Here is a 22063-nt window from a genome sequence, read left to right as displayed (position 1 = left end):
CGATTTTAACTACAGATGTGAAAGGTACCATAATGCCATTATAAGACCATATGACGTAGAAGCAGAATTAGGCTATTCAGCCCATCAAGTCTGCTCTGCCATCCCATCATGGCTGATCCTGGATCCCACTCATCCCCATACCCCTGCCTTCTCGTCATTATCCTTTGATACCCAGACCGATCAGGAAATGATCAACCTCCGCCTGAAATATACCCACGGACTTGGCTTCCACCACAGTCTTTAGCAGAGCATTCCACAGATTCACTACTCTCTGTCTAAAAGAAATTCCTCCTTACCTCTGTTCTAAAGGATCACCCCTCAATTTTGAGCCTGTGCCCTCCAGTCCTGGATAGCCCCACCATAGGAAACGTCTTCTCCACATCCACCCTATTTAGTCCTTTCAACTTTGGTAGGTTTCAATAAGACCACCCCCCCCCCCCCCACATTGTACAAAATTCCAGTGAGTACAGGCCCAAAGCTGCCAACACTCCTCATATGTTAACTTCTTCATTCCCAGAATCATCCTCATGAACCTCCTCTGGACTCTCTCCAATGACGACACATCTTTTCTGAGTTATGGGATTCAAAGCTAGTCAAAGTGTGGCCTGACTAGAGTCTTATAAAGGCTCAGCATTATCTCCTTGCTATTATATTTTATTACTTTTGAAATAAATGCGAACATTGCATTTGCCTTCTTTACCACAGACCCAACCTGTAAATTAACCTTCTGGGAGTCTTGCATGAGGACTCCGTCGTCCCCCTACACCTCTGACGTTTGAATCTTCTCCCCATTTAGATAATAGTCCGCACTATTTTTCCTTTTACCAAAAAGCATTATCATACATTTCCCAACACTATATTCCATCTGCCATTTTTTTGTCCATTCTTCCAATTTGTCCAAGTCCTGCTGCAATCGAATTGCTTCCTCAGCACTACCTACCCCTTCACCTATCTTCATATCATCTGCAAACTTTGTCACAAAGCTATCAATTCCATTATCTAAATCATTGACAAACAATGTGAAAAACAGCGGTACCAATACTGACCTTTGAGGACCACCACTAGTCACCGACAGCCATCCAGAAAAGGCCCATTTTATTCCCACTCATTGTCTCCTGCCTGTCAGCCATTCCGCTATCCATGCCAGTAACTTTCCTGTAACACCAATGGAGTTTATCTTGTTAAGCAACCTTGTGTGGCACCTTATCAAATGCCTTCTGAAAATCAAGTAAATGACATCCACTGCCTCTCCTTTGTCCACTCTGCTTGTTATTTCCTCAAAGAACTCTAACAGATTTGTCAGGCATAATTTCTCTTTATAGAAACCATGCTGACTTTGACTTACTTTATCATTAATCTCAAAGTGCCTTGAAACCTCATCCTTAATAATTGATTCTAACACTTTCCCAACCACTGAGATTCGGCTAACCGGCCTATAATTTACTTTCTTTTGCTTTCCTCCCTTCTTAAAGAGTGGAGTGACATTTTCAATCTTCCAGCTATCCAGGAGCATGGCAGAATAAGTGATTCTTGAAAGATCATGACCAATGCATCCATAATCTGTTCAGCAACTTCTATCAGGACTCCGGAATGTAATCCATCTGGCCCAGGGTGACTTATCCACCTTAAGACCTTTGAGCTTGCCAAGCACTTTTTCCTTTGTAATAGCAATGGCACTCACTCCTGCTCCCTGACACTCACAGATCTTTGGCACACTGCTAGTGTCTTCCACAGCGAAGGCAGATGGAAAGTACCCATTAAGTTCATCTGCCATTTCTTTGTCCCCCATTACTACCTCACCAGAGTCATTTTCCAGTGGTCCAATTTCAACTCTCACTTCCCTTTTACTTTTTATAACTGAAAAAATCGATGCTATTCTGCTTTATATTATTGGCTCATTGTCCTCATATTTCATCTTTTCCCTTTTTATAGCTTTTGGCTTTACATAGATCCAAAGTTCTCTGGAGTAGCGAATTCCAAAGATTTAACACCCACCAAGTGTATACAGTAATCAACTTTTCATTCCTATGTATTTTGACAATAAATTATCTTTGAACTAAATGGTCTACACCTTATATTAAGACTTAATATAGTTAAACATTGTCCATAATTTGGCCTCTTTATCTAATATCAAACTATACAGGAAGATTCATCAGATTTACTCCTGGTGTGGCAGACCTCATATGAATCAGAATCAGGTTTATTATCACTGATAAATGTCATGAAATTAGTTGTTATGTGGCAGCAGCACAGTGTAAGGCGTAAAATATTCTGTAAGTTACAGTACAAAACACAGTAAATGTAAAAAAAATTAAATGAGTTCTGAAAAAAAGAGCTGTAATAGTGAGGGAGTGTTCATGGTCCATTCAGAAATCTAGTGGTAGAGGGGAAGAATCTGTTCCTAAAACATTGAAACAACACACATCAAAGTTGCTGGTGAACGCAGTAGGCCAGGCAGCATCTGTAGGAAGAGGTGCAGTCGACGTTTCAGGCCGAGACCCTTCGTCAGGCCCTCAGAAAGTCCAAATTGAGAGGCTTGGAAATCCTCAGAAGGTCCAAATTGAGAGGCTTGGAAAACATTGAATGTGTGTCTTCAGGCTGCTGTACCTCCTTTCTGATGGTAGTAATGAGAAGAGTGCATATCCTGGGTCCTGGGATGCTGCCTTTTTGGGGCATCACCTTTTGAAGATGCCCTTGATGGTGGAGAGGCTAGTGCCCGTGATAGAGCTAGCTGAGTTTATAATCCCTGCAGCTTTTTTCCCAATCCTAAAGAGGATGATGAGGGTTGACCTGTGTTTTCCTGGACTTTGGAAGAATGAGGGGGAATTATCAACCATGTAAGAATGTTGTATGTTGTGATGGGAGTGTATTTTCCCAACAAGTAAGGAGTATACAATTCTGGGTCACAATCTGAAGGTAAGGGGTAGACCATTTAAGAATGAAAAGTTGATTAATATATTCTCATGGATGGTGTCAGATCTTTGGATTTTATTACTCTGAACAACTTTGGGTTTCAGTTGTTGAGTTTATTTACAAGTGGTACAGACGGATTTGTAGATATTTCAGGAATTGTGTGGTATGGGGAAAGGGAAGGAAGCTAGTATTGAGGTAAAAGACCTGCCATGATCCTGTGGAATGGTGGAACAGTCTCAGTTGTCCAGGTGACCTACTCATGTCAGAGGTGCAAGGCAGTTGGGTATGGGAATTTTAAGCATATACTACTGTAACATTTCCAAATGTTTGTGAGAGATTTATTTCTGAATGCTTTCCATATTTAATAAAAACTGATGTTCAAATACTTTTTCACTCTTCATGTAGACTATGCTAGAAACAATAGAATCTAGTTGAGCCCCTTTGTGATTTACTGTACTTAAGGTGAAATGGCACTTTTGAATATCTGCAAGCACACTGTTCCATTTCACACAGACTAGTGAGCTGATGCCCAAACTGAAAGAGATGGCCGCCACAATGGATGGATTCCACCGTTCATTTGAATACATACAAGATTATGTCAGCATATATGGGCTGAAGATCTGGCAAGAAGAAGTGTCTCGCATTATCAACTATAATGTGGAACAAGAGTGCAATAATTTCCTGAGGACAAAGGTGATTCTTGGAGAACATTTTAGTTGGCATGACCATATGTATGTATTTCCTGCTTTGACAGTAGTTTGATTGCTTATAAATATTAACTTTGTTTGTCACATGTGAAATGCATTGTTTTGCATCAAAATCAAGTCACCAGCAAAAAAAAACCTGCATTGGCACCGCCACCAAGCACACAAGTGTGAGCAAAGCAACAGCGAAGACACAGACTTGCAGTTACCCCAAAAACTTCGCGTTTCACCCAGCATTCAACATACCACAGGTTCTCTCTCTCCCTAGTAAGGGACAAGGAAGTGTCTCCATTATCCCAGCGAGCGGGGAAACATAACAAACAACTCGCTGGTTTACGATGCTAAAAGTCCGTTACGTTGTTCATTCTGAGCTCTGTGCCCACAGATCGCAAAGATCCTGGGTCTTTGGGCACACAGCAGTCGATTTTCCAACTCCCCCGACGACACACGGGTCTTATGCCATGACACTGACCCTTGATCTGCCCATCTCCAGAGCCCCGAGATCTTAAGGCTCCAAATCCGAGCCGGACTCCCAGGGTGAACAGTTGGTGTGCTGAACATCAGCCAGTCCTGAAACCCCGGGAATGGGTCCCATTCCCTCAAAGAACCGAAGTCTGCATGTAACTCCAGGTCAGGGTCTTCAAAAGAACCCTGAAAGGGAAAAATAAAGATATTAAAGATAGAAATAAAGCTGCTTCCAAAGATGCAAACAAATGAGTCACTATTTAGCACCATTTTAACTTCGTTTCACCTGCCAGAGGTGATGGGAATGTTACAGGAGAAAGGAGTGGGGATGGGATTGTTCTGTAAGGAAGGGTACACTCGAATATGAAGAAGTGGCTTCCTAGGTTGCAAGGAAATACAGAAACAATACTGTTTCAGTTTGCTTTTAATATTTGCTCTGTATTACAAAACATCTACTTCTTTGCTTTGTATTGTTATTTACCCTGTTGTGATATTTATTCAACAATGATATAAAATATTTTCAAAAGCAATTTCAAATTGGATTTCACAAAGAAAAAATTTCAGATGGAATTAGCGGTGATTAAATGTACGGAGATGGAGCATACTGGACTCACAGCTGGTTGAAGGTTTTGGGCCAGGACCCTTCATCAGGACAGATTCTCGGCCTGAATCATTGACTTTTAATTCCTCTCCGTGGATGGAGTTCCTCCAGCATCTTGTGTGTGTTACTCTGGGTTTCCAGCATCTGCAGAATCTCTTGTGTTTATCACAGCTGGTGTAACTATGTTTAAAATTGAATGATAGATCACTATTAACACTGTATCAATTTACAAGGATCATTTCTCTATTAATGAGAACAATTGTGAATCAGAAGACAATTTTTAAAAATGTTTAGAGTTTTTCGGTTTGAACTTTTCCTATCTTTAGTATTTTGCTTTTGAATTTTGGTTATTAGACCACAAGACAAAGGAGCAGAAGTCGGCCATTTGGCCCATCGAGTCTGCTCCGCCATTTTATCATGAGCTGATCCATTCTCCCATTTAGTCCCACTCCCCCACCTTCCCACCATAACCTTTGATGCCCTGGCTACTCACATACTTATCAATCTCTGCCTTAAATACACCCAATGACTTGGCCTCCACTGCTGCCCGTGGCAACAAATTCCATAGATTCACTACCCTCTGACTAAAAAAATTTCTTTGCATTTCTGTTCTGAATGGGTGCCCTTCAATCCTTAAGTCATGCCCTCTCGTACTCGACTCCCCCATCATGGGAAACAACTTTGCCATATCCACTCTGTCCATGCCTTTCAACATTCGAAATGTTTCTATGAGGTCTCCCCTCATTCTTCTAAACTCCAAGGAATACAGTCCAAGAGCGGACAAACGTTCCTCATATTTTAACCCTCTCATTCCCGGAATCATTCTAGTGAATCTTCTCTGTACCCTCTCCAATGTCAGCACATCCTTTCTTAAATAAGGAGACCAAACCTGCCCACAGTACTCCAAGTGAGGTCTCACCAGCGCCTTATAGAGCCTCAACATCACATCCCTGCTCCTATACTCTATTCCTGTAGAAATGAATGCCAACATTGCATTCGCCTTCTTCACTACTGACTCAACCTGGAGGTTAACTTTAAGGGTATCCTGTACGAGGACTCCCAAGTCCCGTTGCATCTCAGAACTTTGAATTCTTTCCCCATTTAAATAATAGTCTGCCCGTTTATTTTTTCTGCCAAAGTGCATAACCATACACTTTACAACATTGTACTTCATTTGCCACTTCTTTGCCCATTCTTCCAATCTATCCAAGTCTCTCTGCAGACTCTCCGTTTCCTCAGCACTACCGGCCCCTATACCTATCTTCGTATCATCAGCAAACTTAGCCACAAAGCCATCTATTCCATAATCCAAATCGTTGATGTACAATGTAAAAAGAAGCGGCCCCAACACTGACCCCTGTGGAAAACCACTGGTAACCGGCAGCCAACCAGAACAGGATCCCTTTATTCCCACTCTCTGTTTCCTGCCAATCAGCCAACACCCTATCCACGTATGTAACTTTCCCGTAATTCCATGGGCTCTTATCTTGTTAAGTAGCCTCATGTATGGCACCTTGTCAAAGGCCTTCTGAAAATCCAAATATACGACATCCACTGCATCTCCCTTGTCTAGCCTACTGGTAATTTCCTCAAAAAATTGTAATAGGTTTGTCAGGCAGAATCTTCCTTTAAGGAATCCATGCTGAGTTCTGCCTATCTTGTCATATGCCTCCAGGTACTCTGTAACCTCATCCTTGACAATCGACTCCAACAACTTCCCAACCACCGATGTTAAGCTAACAGGTCTATAATTTCCTTTTTGCTTCCTTGCCCCCTTCTTAAATAGCAGAGTGACATTTGCAATCTTCCAGTCCTTGGGAACCATGCCAGAATCTATCGACTTTTGAAAGATCATCGCTAATGCCTCTGCAATCTCCACAGCTACTTCCTTCAGAATACGCGGGTGCATTCCAGCTGGTCCAGGAGATTTATTTACCTTTAGACTATACAGCTTCCTGAGTACTTTCTCTGTCGTAATTGTGACTGCGCACACTTCTCTTCCCTGCCACCTTTGAGTGTCCGGTATACTGTTGATGTCTTCCTCAGTGAAGACTGATGCAAAATACTGGTTCAGTTCCTCTGCCATCTCCTTATCTCCCATTACAATTTCTCCAGCATCATTTTCTATCGGTCCTATATCTACTCCCACCTGTCTTTTACTCTATATATACTTGAAAAAGCTTTTAGTATCCTCTTTGATATTATTTGCGAGCTTCCTTTCATAGTTAATCTTTTCCCTCTTAATGACCTTCTTGGTTTCCTTTTGTAAGGTTTTAAAAACTTCCCAATCCTCTGTCTTCCCACTAATTTTTGCTTCCTTGTATGCCCTCTGCTTTAACTTTGGCTTTGACTTCTCTTGTCAACCACGGTTGCATCCTTTTTCCCCTTGAAAATTTCTTCTTTTTTGGAATATACCTGTCTTGCACCTTCCTCATTTCTCACATAAACTCCAGCCACTGCTGCTCTGCTGTCTTTCCCGCCAGTGTCCCTTTCCAGTCAACTTTGGCCAGTTCCTCCCTCACGCCACTGTAATTTCCCTTACTCCACTGAAATACCGACACATCAGATTTCGGCTTCTCGTTTTCAAATTTCACAGTGAACTCAATCATGTTATGATCACTGCCTCCTAAGGGTTCCTTCACCTCAATTTTTCTAATCACCTCCGGTTCATTACACAATACCCAATCCAGTACAGCCAATCCCCTAGTGGGCTCAACAACAAGCTGTTCTAAAAAGCCATCTCACAGACATTCTACGCATTCTCTCTCTTGAGATCCAGTGCTGACCTGGTTTTCCCAATCAACTCGCATGTTAAAATCCCCCACAATTATCATAACACTGCCCTTCTGACAAGCCTGTTCTATTTCCAGTTGTAATTTGTAGTCCACATCCCTGCAGCTGTTTGGAGGCCTATAAATAACTGCCATCAGGGTCCTTTTACCCCTGCTATTTATGTTATGTTATAGATTGGACCCTGACTCTGTTCACTAAGTTTGTTTTTGAAATGCCTCTTGGAGTGTTAAAAGAAGTTTCAATCAGCACTTAAGAAATTAATGCTTACAAGTTTCTTCTCCGAGGTAGTTAATCTGATCAACCATTCTAGTTAGCCACCCCCACCTCCTCCTATCTATTATCTCAGTCACTGTATTGCACTGTAAACACTTTAAACCACTTTTTTTAAGACTGTAAGACATAGGAGCAGAATTAGGCCATTGGGTCTGCTCCACCATTTCATCATGGCTGATCCATTTTCCCCCTCAGCTCCAATATCTTGCCTTTTCCCTGTATCCCTTTGTGACCTGACTAATCAAGAATCTATCGATTTCTGCCTTAAATATACCCGATGACTTGCCCTCCACAACTGCTATGGCAACGAATTCCACAGATTCACCGCTCTCTGGCTAAAGAAATTCCTCCTCATCTCCGTTCTAAAAGGACACTCTTCTATTCTGAGGCTGTGTCCTCTGCTGTTTACATTGTAAATACATGCTGGTATTTCTGCACATTTTATTCCAAATATATACTTTAACGAAAACCAATTTCCCCCGGGATTAATAAAGTATGACTATGACTATGACTAACTTTATTTGTATATAATTCTTTATTCTTATAAATGTTGAATGTTGTTTTTTTGTTACATGTTGCAGCAAATTGTCACAGCCAATTCCTAATGCATGTAACTGTATACGTTGAATAACGTTGATCCGTGATCCTTTAGAATCCCGTTTGAGAGACAGGAGAAAGGAACAAAAGAACAAAGAATAGTACAGCACAGTACAGGCCCTTTGGCCCACAGTGTTGTGACGACCCTTAAACCCTGCCTCCCATATAACTTCCCACCTTAAATTCCTCCATATACCTGAATAGTAGTCTCTTCAATTTCACTAGTGTAATAGTAGTCTCTTCAATTTCACCACTGACTCAGGCAGTGCATTCCATGCACCAATCACTCTCTGAGTAAAAGACCTTCCCATAGGAGCTGATGGTAGACCTCAGGAGAGCTAAGGTGACCCCTGTTTCCATCCAAGGGGTCAGTGTGGACATGGTGGAGGATTACAAATACCTGGGGATACGAATTGACAATAAACTGGGCTGGTCAAAGAACACTGAGGCTGTCTACAACAAGGGTCAGAGCCGTCTCTATTTCCTGAGGAGACTGAGGTCCTTTAACATCTGCCGGACGATGCTGAGGATGTTCTACGAGGCTGTGGTGGCCAGTGCTATCATGTTTGCGGTTGTGTGCTGGGGCAGTAGGCTGAGGGTGGCAGACATCAACAGGATCAACAAACTCATTCGTAAGGCCAGTGATGTTGTGGGGATGGAACTGGACCCTCTCACGGTGGTGTCTGAAAAGCGGATGCTGTCTAAGTTGCATGCCATCTTGGCACTGCATAATAACTGGGTGGGCAGAGGAGTACATTCAGCCAGAGACTCTTTCCACCGAGATGTAGCACTGAGCGTCATAGGAAGTCATTCCTGCCTGTGGCCATCAAACTTTACAACTCCTCCTTTGGAGGGTCAGACATCTTGAGCCAATAGGCTGGTCCTGGACATATTTCATAATTTACTGGCATAATTTACATAATACTATTGAACTGTTTATGGTTCTATTACTATTTATTATTTATGGAGCAACTGTAACGAAAAACAATTTCCCCCGGGATTAATAAAGTATGACTATGACTAATATCCCCCTTGAACTTCCCACCCCTTACCTTAAAGCCATGTCCTCTTGTATTGAGCAGTGGTGCCCTGGGGAAGAGGCGCTGGCTGTTTACTCTATCTATTCGTCTTAATATCTTGTATACCTCTATCATGTCTCCTCTCATCCTCCTCCTCTCCAAAGAGTAAAGCCCTAGCTCCCTTAACCTCTGATCATAATGCATACTCTCCAAACCAGGCAACATCCTGGTAAATCTCCTCTGTAATCTTTCCAATGCTTCCACATCCTTCCTATAGTGAGGCGACCAGAACTGGACACAGTACTCCAAGTATGGCCTCACCAGAGTTTTATAGAGCTGCATCATTACCTCGTGACTCTTAAACTCTATCCCTCGACTTATGAAAGCTAACACCCCATAAGCTTTCTTAACTACCCTATCTACCTGTGAGGCAACTTTCAGGGATCTGTGGACATGTACCCCCAGATCCCACTGCTCCTCCACACTAACAAGTATTCTGCCATTTACTTTGTACTCTACCTTGGATTTAGTCCTTCCAAAGTGTACGACCTCACACTTCTCCGGGTTGAACTCCATCTGCCACTTCTCAGCCCACTTCTGCATCCTATCAATGTCTCTGCAATCTTCAACAATCCTCTACACTATCCACAACACCATCAACTTTTGTGTTGTCTGCAAACTTGCCAACCCACCCTTTTACGCCAACATCCAGGTCGTTAATAAAAATCACGAAAAGTAGAGGTCCCAGAACCGACCCTTGTGGGACACCACTAGTCACAACCCTCCAATCCGAATGTACTCCCTCCACCACGGCCCTCTGCTTTCTGCAGGCAAGCCAATTCTGAATTCAGCTGGCCAAACTTCCCTGGATCCCATGCCTTCTGACTTTCTGAATAAGCCTACTGTGTGGAACTTTGTCAAATGCCTTACTAAAATCCATGTAGATCACATCCACTGCACTACCCTCATCTATATGCGTGGTCACCTCCTCAAAGAACTCTTATCAGGCTTGTTAGACATGATCTGCCCTTCACAAAGCCATGCTGACTGTCCCTGATCAGAGCATGATTCTCTAAATCCCATCGATCCTATCTCTAAGAATCTTTTCCAACAGCTTTCCCACCATAGACGTAAGGCTCACTGGTCTATAATTACCTGGATTATCCCTACTACCTTTTTTGAACAAGAGGACAACATTTGCCTCCCTCCAATCCTCCGGTACCACTCCCGTGGACAATGAGGACATAAAGATCCGAGCCAGAGGCTCAGCAATCTCCTCCCTCGCCTCGTGGAGCATCCTGGGGAATATTCCGTCAGGCACCGGGGACTTATCCGTCCTAATGTATTTTAATAACTCCAACACCACCTCTCCCTTAATATCAACATGCACCAGAACATCAACCTCACTCACATTGTCCTCACCGTCATCAAGTTCCCTCATTGGTGAATACCGAAGCGAAGTATTCATTGAGGACCTCGCTCACTTCCACAGCCTCCAGGCACATCTCCCCACCTTTATCTCTAATCGGTCCTACCTTCACTCCTGTCATCCTTTTGTTCTTCACGTAATTGAAGAATGCCTTGTGGTTTTCCTTTACCCTACTCGCCAAGGCCTTCTCATACCCCCTTCTTGCTCTCCTCAGCCCCTTAAGCTCCTTTCTTGCTACCCTGTATTCCTCAATAGACCCATCTGATCCTTGCTTCCTAAACCTCATGTATGCTGCCTTCTTCCTCCTGACTAGATTTTCCACCTCACTTGTCACCCACGGTTCCTTCACCCTACCATTCTTTATCTTCCTCACCGGGACAAATTTACCCCTAACATCCTGCAAGAGATCCCTAAACATCGATCACATGTCCATAGTACATTTCTGTACAAAAACATCATCCCAATTCACACCCGCAAGTTCTAGCCTTATAGCCTCATAATTTGCCCTTCCCCAATTAAAAATTTTCCTGTCCTCTCTGATTCTATCCTTTTCCATGATAATGCTAAAGGCCAGGGTGTGGTGGTCACTGTCCCCCAGATGCTCACCTACTGAGAGATCTGTGACCTGACCCGGTTCATTACCTAATACTAGATCTAGTATGGGATTCCTCCAGTCGGCCTGTCAACATACTGTGACAGGAATCCATTCTGGACACACTTAACAAACTGCCCCGTGTAAACCCTTGGAACTAATCAGGTGCCAAACATGGATGTTAAAGTCACCCATGATAACAACCCTGTTATTTTTGCACCTTTCCAAAATCTGCCTTCCAATCTGCTCCTCTGTATCTCTGCTGCTACCAGGAGGCCTATAGAATACCCCCAATAGAGTAACTGCTCCCTTCCTGTTCCTGACTTCCACCCATACTGACTCAAAAGAGGATCCTGCTACATTACCCACCCTTTCTGTAGCTGTAATAGTATCCCTGACCAGTAAGGGTTTAGATTCTGAGGTTTTCTATGTAGTTAATGATTACTGTTTCCTTGTAGATTCTTGACTGGCAGAGCATGTACCAATCCACTCACATCCCGATCCCCAAATATCACCAGGCTGGTGAATCGACTTTCATTGGCCGTCTGTGTGGAGAAATTCTGAGAATTACTGATCCCAAGTAAGTTTCTGTTGTTCTGTTACTTTACCTAAATTGTCATTGGGGCCAGTTTTTAATCTTTGGATCTGAAAAGTGAATGCTGTTGAAAGGCAAGGAACTGCATTGTTTAACATCTAGTCAGTTTTCCCACCCTCTGATATATTTCTGTCTACTTCCCCTCCTTCTCTCTTTTTCCATTTCCCATTCTAGCTCCCCTCTTATCCCTTCCCTAGGACTTACTGTCCGATCACCTCCCCCAGTGCCTCTTCTCCGCTCCTTTCTCCTTCCACTATCCTCTCCTATTAGATTCCTTCTTCAGCCCTTAACATCTTCCTCCCAGCTCCTCACTTCCCAAACACCCACCTTCCCCCTCAGAATGGGAATGTCTGCCAGAGAAAGCAGGATCTCCCAGTGGCCACACATTTTAATTCCACACCCCATTCCCATTCTGATATGTCTATCCATGGCCTCCTCTACTGTAAAGATGAAGCCACAGTTTGGAGGATCAACACCTTATATTCCATCTGCGTAGCCTCCAACCTGATGGCATGAACATTGACTTCTCTAACTTCCGCTAATGCCCCACCTCCCCCTCGTACCCCATCCGTTACTTATTTATATACACACATTCTTTTTCACTCTCTTTTTTCTCCCTCTGTCCGCCTCACTATACCCCTTGCCCATCCTCTGGGTTCCCCCCCCCCCCCACCTTTTCTTTCTCCCAAGGCCTCCTGTCCCATGATCCTCTCATATCCCTTTTGCCAATCAACTGTCCAGCTCTTGGCTCCATCCCTCCCCCTCCTGTCTTCTCCTATCATTTTGGATCTCCCCCTCCCCCTCCCACTTTCAAATCTCTTACTAGCTCCTCTTTCAGTTAGTCCTGACGAAGGGTCTCGGCCCGAAACGTCGACTGTACCTCTTCCTAGAGATGCTGCCTGGCTGCTGTGTTCACCAGCAACTTTGATGTGTGTTGCTTGAATTTCCAGCATCTGCGGATTTCCTCGTGCTTGCAAAGTTAATATGACGACTGGTTCAGGTAATACAGATGTTCAGTAGAGACAGTGGCAACTCGAATGATTCAAGAGCAAATCAGGTGTCTGTAGTTAAATGTTTATTATAATTTTTGATGTCTACTATAAGCCTACTTACTCTCACAGCTACCTGGACTATTCCTCTTCTCACCCTCTCTCTTGCAAAAATGCCATCCCCTTCTCGCAATTCCTCCGTCTCCGCCGCATCTGCTCTCAGGATGAGGCTTTTCATTCCAGGACAAGGGAGATGTCCTCCTTTTTTAAAGAAAGGGGCTTCCCTTCTTCCACCATCAACTCTGCTCTCAAACGCATCTCCCCCATTTCACGCACATCTGCTCTCAGTCCATCCTCCCGCCACCCCACTAGGAATAGGGTTCCCCTGGTCCTCACCTACCACCCCACCAGCCTCCGGGTCCAACATATTATTCTGGGTAACTTCTGCCACCTCCAACGGGATCCCACTACTAAGCACATCTTTTCCTCCCCCCCCCCCCCCAGCTTTCCGCAGGGATCGCTCCCTATGCGACTCCCTTGTCCATTCGTCCCCCCCACTGATCTCCCTCCTGGCACTTATCCTTGTAAGCGGAACAAGTGCTACACATGCCCTTACACTTCCTCCCTTACCACCATTCAGGGCCCCAGACAGTCCTTCCAGGTGAGGCGACACTTCACCTGTGAGTCGGCTGGGGTGATATACTGCATCCGGTGCTCCCGAGGTGGCCTTCTATATATTGGCGAGACCCGATGCAGACTGGGAGACCGCTTTGCTGAACACCTACGCTCTGACCTCCAGAGAAAGCAGGATCTCCCAGTGGCCACACATTTTAATTCCACATCCCATTCCCATTCTGATGTGTCTATCCACGGCCTCCTCTACTGTAAAGATGAAGCCACACTCAAGTTGGAGGAACAACACCTTATATTCTGTCTGGGTAGCCTCCAACCTGATGGCATGAACATTGACTTCTCTAACTTCCGCTAATGCCCCACCTCCCCCTCGTACCCCATCCATTTATTTTTATACACACATTCTTTCTCTCACTCTCCTTTTTCTCCCTCTGACTATACCCCTTGCCCATCCTCTGGGATCCCCCCCCCCCACCTTTTCCTTCTCCCTGGCCCTCCTGTCCCATGATCCTCTCATATCCCCTTTGCCAATCACCTGTCCAGCTCTTGGCTCCAGCCCTCTCCCTCCTGTCTTCTCCTATCGTTTTGGATCTCCCCCTCCCCCTCCAACTTTCAAATCCCTTACTCACTCTTCCTTCAGTTAGTCCTGCCGAAGGGTCTCAGCCTGAAACGTCAACTGTACCTCTTCCTAGAGATGCTGCCTGGCCTGCTGCGTTCAGCAGCAACTTTGATGTGTGTTTCTTGTTATAATTTTTTAAGTTGGTTATTAAATTATTGTTACTTTGAGACGGGAAATGCACCTGAGTAGTGATGTGGTTGAACGCTGGTAGGTGGAATAGGAAGTGGGGTCATTCCTGATGGGTTAATTCAACCATTAGGTCATCAGTACCTGTGAATCAAAGTTCAAAGTAAACTTATTATCAAAGCCTGTTTATGTCACCATATATTACCCTGAAGTCTATTTTCTTGCAGGTATTCACAGTAAATACAAAGAAACAAAATAGAAACAATGGAAAAATAGCACACAAACAAAAACGGACAAATAACTAATGCGCAAGAGAAGACAAATTGTCTAAACACAAAAGACAAACCAAAATAATAATAATAAATAAGCAACAGATAACACTTATTACTTATTTTCAATATAACTGTGTCCAAATTAACCTTTGGAATGGCTGAGAAAAGTCAATAGAACAAGCCCTTATGAGCACAAGTCATTTGAATTTTCTCCTCTGGCAGAACCTCAATTGATCCCCTCCAGCAGGGCCTGACTCCTTAGTTCCATTTGGAGTTTCTTTTCTGTGGACTGACCCTTCTACTACATTTCTTTCTGCTTAGAATGACATGCTACATCGACCAGATAAACACTTGGTTTGACCTGAAGTCTCACCAGGAGGTAACCAACAAACAGCTCTTCTCAGAAATCCAGAATTCCTTGGGCACATTTGGGCTAAACGGGCTGGACAGATTGCTCTGTTTCATGATAGTCAAGGAGCTCCAGGTATGTTGCTGCATGATAAAAATATTAGAGAATAGAGGAAGGTATTTGAAGTCCTTGTAAAGCTCTTACCTTGATGCTGTGCATGACAGTCAGCGAGTTAAGGTTTCAAAAGTACAATTTAATGTCAATGTATACCATATACATCCTGAAATGCTTTTTCTTCACAACCATCCACAAAAACAGAGGAGTACCCTAAAGAATGAATGACAGCCAAACATTATAACCCCAAAGTCCCCCCTCCCAGCTCCCCTCCCTCCCATGCATAAGCAGCAGCAAGCAACTCCCCTCCCCCCACCAGTAAAATAAAAGCATCGGCACCTGCTACCGAGCACTCAAGCATGAGCAAAGCAACAGCAAAGACATGGACTTGCAGTACTCCAAAGACTTCGTGTTTCACCCAGTATTCAACAGACCACAGGTTCTCTCTCTCTCCCTGATAAGGGAGAAAGAGATGTCTCCGTTTCACAGTGAGAGGGGAGACGTAATGTACAACTTGCTGGTTTACGATGTTAAAATTCCACCACGTTTTTTCCGAGCTTTGTACCCAAAAAACTGGGCACACAACTGCAGATATTCCGAATCCCCCGATGACACATGGGTCTCCTGTCGTGACACCGACCCTCGATCTGCCCATCTCCGGAGCCCTGAGAACCCAGGCTTCTGAATCTGAGCCAGACTCTTGGGTCGAGCCTTTGGCGTGCTGAACCGTAATGGTCAATTGTGAAATTTCGAGAGCGGGTCCCATTCCCACAAAGAGCTGTAGTGAGTGTCTAAATCCAAGTCAGGGTCTTCAAAAGAACCCTGAAAGGGAAAAATAAAGATATTAAAGATGGAAATAGAGCAGTTTCTGAAGATACAATCAAAGGAGTTGCTGTTTAGCGCCATCATCACTCCGCTCCGCCTTCTATAATAGTTATAGAACAATATGGAAACAGGCCTTTCAACCCAACTTGCTCATGGTGCCCGCCAAGCTAGTCCTATTTGCCCGATATGCATCTAAAACCTGCTGATCTATGTATTTATCCAAATGTTGTGTAAATGTTCTTACTGTACCTGACTCAACCACTTCCACTGGCAGCTCATTCCATGTGTAGAACACATTCTTTGTGAAGAGGTTGTCCCTCTGGTCCCTTCTAAATGTTTCAGTTCTCACTTTAAACCATCCCTCTCCCCCTTCTTGTCTCCTCACCTGTCCATCACCTCCCCCGGTGCCTCTCCTCCTTCCCTTTCTCCCATCGTCCACTCCCCTCTCCTATCAGTTACCTTTCTCTTCAGCTGTTTACCTCACCCACCTATCACCCCTCAGAATTTTGCTTCATTCCCTACCTTCCCCCTCACTTGGTCATCTGCCAGCTTGAACTCCATCCCCTCTTCACATCACCTTATCCTAGTTTCTTCCCCCTTTCCAGTTCTGATGAAGAGTCTCGGCCTAAAAAGTGTGCGTTTATTCCCTCTGTGGATGATGACTGACCTGCTGAGTTCCTCCAGCATTTTGTATGTGTTGCTCAAGATTTCCAGTATCTGTTAAATCTCTTGTGGTTAAACTTATATCCTCAACATTTTAAAACACAAACACGAGGAAATCTGCAGATGCTGGAATTTCAGGCAACACACATAAAAGTTGCTGGTGAACGTAGCAGATATGAGAGGATCATGGGACAGGAGGCCTAGGGAGAAAGAAAAGGAGGAGGGGGGGAAAAACCCAGAGGATGGGCAAGGGGTATAGTGAGAGGGACAGAGGGAGAAAAAGGAGAGAGAGAAAATGAATGTATGTATATAAATAAATAACAGATGGGGTACGAGGGGGGAGGTGGGACATTAGCGGAAGTTAGAGAAGTCAATGTTCATGCCATCAGGTTGGAGGCTACCCAGACGGAATATAAGGTGTTGTTCCTCCAACCTGAGTGTGGCTTCATCTTTACAGTAGAGGAGGCCGTGGGTAGACATATCAGAATGGGAATGGGACGTGGAATTAAAATGTGTGGCCACTGGGAGATCCTGCTTTCTCTGGCGGACAGAGCGTAGATGTTCAGCAAAGCGGTCTCCCAGTCTGCGTCGGGTCTCACCAATATATAGAAGGCTGCATCAGGAGCACCGGATGCAGTATATCACCCCAGCCGACTCACAGGTGAAGTCTCACCTCACCTGGAAGGACTGTCTGGGGCCCAGAATGGTAGTGAGGGAGGAAGTGTAAGGGCATGTATAGCACTTGTTCCGTTTACAAGGATAAGGGCCAGGAGGGAGATCGGTGGGGAGGGATGGGGGGGACGAATGGACAAGGGAGTCGCGAAGGGAGCGATCCTTGCGGAAAACAGAGGTGGGGGGGAGGGAAAGGTGTGCTTAGTGGTGGGATCCCGTTGGAGGTGGCGGAAGTTACAGAGAATTATACATTGGACCCGGAGGCTGGTGGGGTGTTAGGTGAGGACAAGGGGAACCCTATTCCTAGTGGGGTGGCGGGAGGATGGAGTGAGAGCAGATGTACGTGAAATGGGGGAGATGCGTTTGAGAGCAGAGTTGATGGTGGAGGAAGGGAAGCCCCTTTCTTTAAAAAAGGAGGACATCTCCTTGGTTGCGACTCCCTTGTCCATTCGTCAAGAACCTATCAATCTCTGCCTTAAATATATCCAACGACCTGGCCTCTACAGCTGCTTCTACCAATCATCCTTCTACCTTTCATCAGTTACTTTAAATCTACACACTCTCGCCCTTCATCCCTCTGCTAATATTTGTGACGAAAAAATCAAGTTATCAGAAAATTGATACTAATGAGAGAGAGATAAGGGAGACAATGGAGAAACGTTCAAAATGTCAATGAGAGAGAAGAGAGAGATAACAGAAAAAGAAACACAATTCAGAATATTGCTTTGAACCTGAACTGTTTGAAGTGTGATGGACAGGCGATACCCCAGCAGGGGGATAAAACAAACAGGTTCGCTAAGGCATGACACGCACCACGAGATCAGGAGATAATGAGACCCTGGTAGAGCGGTGTGCCTCCACAAGTTGGTGGGAGTTTGGAGGTCCGGTTCGTGAGAACCGGCCATAGACTCACAGGGTGAAAAGGTACGATTGGCGGGATCCTGGTGTGTGTGTCCGCTCTTGCCTGGGTGCCAGGTTCACCGCGGAAGAACAGTCGTATCCGGAACGGAGAGGTCACAGTCGGTGACCACAGTGGGATAGAAGACATAAAATGGTCCGCCCGAAAGCCAACTGCGAAGAACATCAAAGGTCTGCCTGAATCAAATTTGCATCTCTCTCTCTCTCTCTGCAACGGTACAACAGCGATTACTGCGAACTGTACTAAACTGAACTGAACTCTGCGTCACTTGAGACTGATCATTCTCCCCCTAGACTGCGACAGAGCTTGGTTGATTCCTATTACCCTAGTTCTGTGTACATGTGTGTTTTGTCATTGCTAACCTGTTGCATTTATATCCTTACAATTAGAGTACTGTGTTACTTATTTCTTTAATAAAACTTTATTAGTTTCCAGTAATCCAAACTCCAACTAGTGGTCCATTTCCGCTGGTTTGGCAACCCAGTTACGGGGTACGTAACACTATGCACTCTCGCCCTTCACCTCTCTGCTAATATCTGTCTCCCCTCTCTGAACTGCTCATCTCTGCCAAATATCCTCTCATCTTCCTTTACTCAAAGTAGAACAACCTATTGGATCCTAATGCTCTTGATTCGAGGTTCTTCAGAAGTCAGGAATGAGGCATAAAACTTGTTGCTTTTGGTAGTTTATTAAGTGTTACAAGAATGAAACAAGAAGATGAAGCAAGAGGGAAAGAGACCATAGTGCCAAGGAAAAGAACAAAGGGAAGGAAGAATAAGCCAATGCGGTTTGCTCCTCTTATGCCATTGAATTCCATTGAATTTCCATAACTGATAGACATTACATTGCATAAATTAACCATAAGATTGCCGCTATTCAGATAATGTGATAACCAGGAAGCTTCCAGAAAATACAGAGGAATTGTACTGCCAGGAAACAAACATAACTGAATAATTGCCTATACGTTCAAAGATTCAAGATTAGTATATTTATTATCAAAGTATGCATGCAGTCTACAACCCTGAGATGTCTTCCCCACAGACAGCCATGAATCAAAGAAAACTATAGAACCTGTTCAAAGAAATCTTCAAGCACGCAAAGTGCAAAAGGAAAGAACAAATTGCGCAAACGGCGAAAAACACAGAAAATAAAACATCAAACTATAAAGTCACTGAAATAGTCTAGGAATATTCAGTTCAGTTCAGCACTGTGTTGTTCATTGACTGTAGGCTGCAGAGCCAATTCCCCTTGCTCAAAATCGCACAAAATAAGAATGGTAAAAGGAGAAATCTGAAACCAGAAACACATCATAACTTAAACGGCGGAGTCCAATCCACAAACCACATCAATTAAACCTTGCCCAAGACCCAAGACTCTGACATTATCCTCCGGCAACATTAAGCAAGAATGGGGAGAAAGAAACCAGTCAATTGCAGGCACCTTTCTTCGACAACAGTGAGCAGGAGGGAGACACCGGTCAAATGTAGGCAGATGGCGCTGAACACTCTCTTGCCTTCCATTAGCATCCTCATTGATTTCACTCTGGCTTGATGCTTTAGTTGGTGAGATCAGGGAGAAATGGGGTACACTCTAGTTGGCACACTCTGCTCTAAATCTTGCCGAGCTCCCTCAGAGACAGCAAAGCGCGAGATCGCTCAATTGGCCTGAAAACACGCCATCAAAATGTAACTCGCAGGTTTGACTCCTACGCAGTTTAGTAGGAGAATCATATATGAAACTTATCAAGCAGTCATAAATCAAGGCAACTGGACTTGCTGTGTTGTCCAGAAGAAGTTTCACCACTCATCTAAGAGGCTTGTTCAGTTGTGATCCACGGTGGGTAGTTTTCCCGTTTATAAACTCTGTGAGTTGTTTAAAGGTATAGCAATCACATATATACCTTTAAACAACTCACTGAGTTTATAAACTGGAAAACTACCCACCATGGATTAGAACTGAAGAAGCCTCTCGGATGAGTAACGAAATGTCTTCTGGACAACACAGTAAGTCCAGTTGTCTTGATTTGCTTTTGCTTGATATACAATGACCTGGATGACCGAGAACCTTCATATACACGTATAAAACAAGTAGCTTCGTGAACTGTCTGAGGATGTTGCTGTTGGTCGCATTGTTCGCTGGGGCTATCTTTATAAATGTGTCAATCATAGATAACTGTATAAAATACAAACAAGCATAAGAAAGTTAAACGACATGGAAGAAAACAATTATACAATCCAATTCAAGGTTAAGCACAGCATAGAAGATGCACTGGAGTCTGGAGCAAGGATCTGCTGGAAGAACTCAGAGGGACTACCAACATTGTAAGGGTGTGGGATGTGAGGGAAGGAGTTACAATCGGCCCTCCTTATTTGTGGGTTCCGCATGAGCAGATTCAACCAACCGCTGATCAGGAAAACCTGGAGGCTCTCTCTCCAGCACTCGTTGTTTGAGCATGTACAGACTTTTTTTTCTTGTCATTATTCCCTAAACAATACAGTATAGCAACTATTTACATAACATTTACATTGTATTAGGTACTGTAAGTCAGGGGTTCCCAACCTTCTTTGCACTGTGGACCAGCCAACCCGGGGGGGGGGGGGGGGGGGGGGGCGGGGGGGGGGTAGGGTTGCCAACGGACAAGAGTAGCAGTCAAATACGTTGTTTACCCAGAGAAAGACTACAATGACCGTGAAGCCTTGCGTGGGCACCAGTGCGCATGCGTGTAAGTGCTGATTTTTTTCTACAAATCGTTTTTGGCGATTCTGTTCGGGGGGGATGTTAATCATGACCGGAATATAGGTGATAAGTGGCTAATACACTCAATTTCGTTTCTAAACGGGTTTATCTAACAAATTTAATATTAAACACACAGCGCATATTTTCCTCGCATGAATATAGTGATAAGTCAATTATCAGGGGAGGACAGGGGAGTTTGAAGTGTTGAATGAACTTCCAGTAGAAGTGGTAGAGGCAGGTTCGGTAGTATCATTTAAAGAAAAAATTGGATAGGTATATGGACAGGAAAGGAATGGAGGGTTATGGACTGAGTGCAGGTCGGTGGCACTAGGTGAGAGTAGCGTTCGGCACAGACTAGAAGGGCAGAGATGGCCTGTTTCCGTGCTGTAATTGTTATATGGTTATATAAGTCAATAGCATCATAACATTTTAAGTAACGTTTGGATAGTAAACACACAGCACATATTTTCCCCTTATGAACATATAAAATCATTGCAACACACCAATATCGCTGAATCAGTGGGAGCCCTGGGCTTGCTTTCCTGCAATAAGACGGTCCTATCGAGGGGTGATGGGAGACAGCGATACTCGAAGGAGATTCCTTATGTCCAGTATATTCCGCAATTTAGTTTTCGTTGCATTCATTGCAGAGATACGTTGGAAATGGAAGCAACATTTTCAGTGCGTTCATGGCTATCTCAGGATATTTAGCCTTGAATTTGATCCAGAATGCCGGCAGAGATGTTATGTCAAATATACTTTTCAGCCTGCCGTCATTTGCAAGCTCGAGGAGTTGATGTCCTTCCTGCGCTGACATGGATGATGCGTGGGTAATGACCTCGTGTGCGTTCAAGCTCAACAGTGCGTGACGGAATGAGGAAAGGTGCAGCTGACTCATATCGTTTCCTCGCGGCCCGGTAGCACATGCTTTGTGGCCCAGTACCGGTCCTCAGCCCGGTGGTTGGGGACTGCTGCTGTAAGTAATCTAGAGATGATTTAAAGTACAGGCAGTCTTTAAGTCCGATTTGTACGTAAGTCCAAACAGGTACATCCAGTATTATTTAGCGTCAGTTAGTCAAATATTTGTCTTATTATAAAGTATATATTTTACCTTTCTATGCATATATAAACACGTAAGAAATGTATGTATTTCAATAATTAAACC

General features: G+C 44.1%; 1 protein-coding gene across 4 annotated transcripts in view; it reads left to right on the top strand.

The window, feature by feature from the left end:
• Positions 1–22063, top strand: part of washc5 (WASH complex subunit 5) — a 205763-nt gene that overhangs the window by 145661 nt on the left and 38039 nt on the right. For 3 of the 4 annotated variants that reach the window (XM_072268302.1, XM_072268303.1, XM_072268304.1), the window contains 3 exons: positions 3427–3606; positions 11845–11966; positions 14942–15104. In XM_072268302.1, coding sequence (XP_072124403.1) covers positions 3427–3606; positions 11845–11966; positions 14942–15104 — 465 coding nt within the window. Of the gene's footprint in view, positions 1–3426; positions 3607–11844; positions 11967–14941; positions 15105–21548; positions 21869–22063 lie in introns of those variants that run through there. The other variant, XM_072268305.1, reaches the window with a different exon arrangement.

Source organism: Mobula birostris, chromosome 9, assembly GCF_030028105.1.
Source record: "Mobula birostris isolate sMobBir1 chromosome 9, sMobBir1.hap1, whole genome shotgun sequence".
Classification (NCBI taxonomy): Eukaryota; Metazoa; Chordata; class Chondrichthyes; order Myliobatiformes; family Myliobatidae; genus Mobula; species Mobula birostris.
This window is presented reverse-complemented; position numbering and strand designations above follow the sequence as displayed.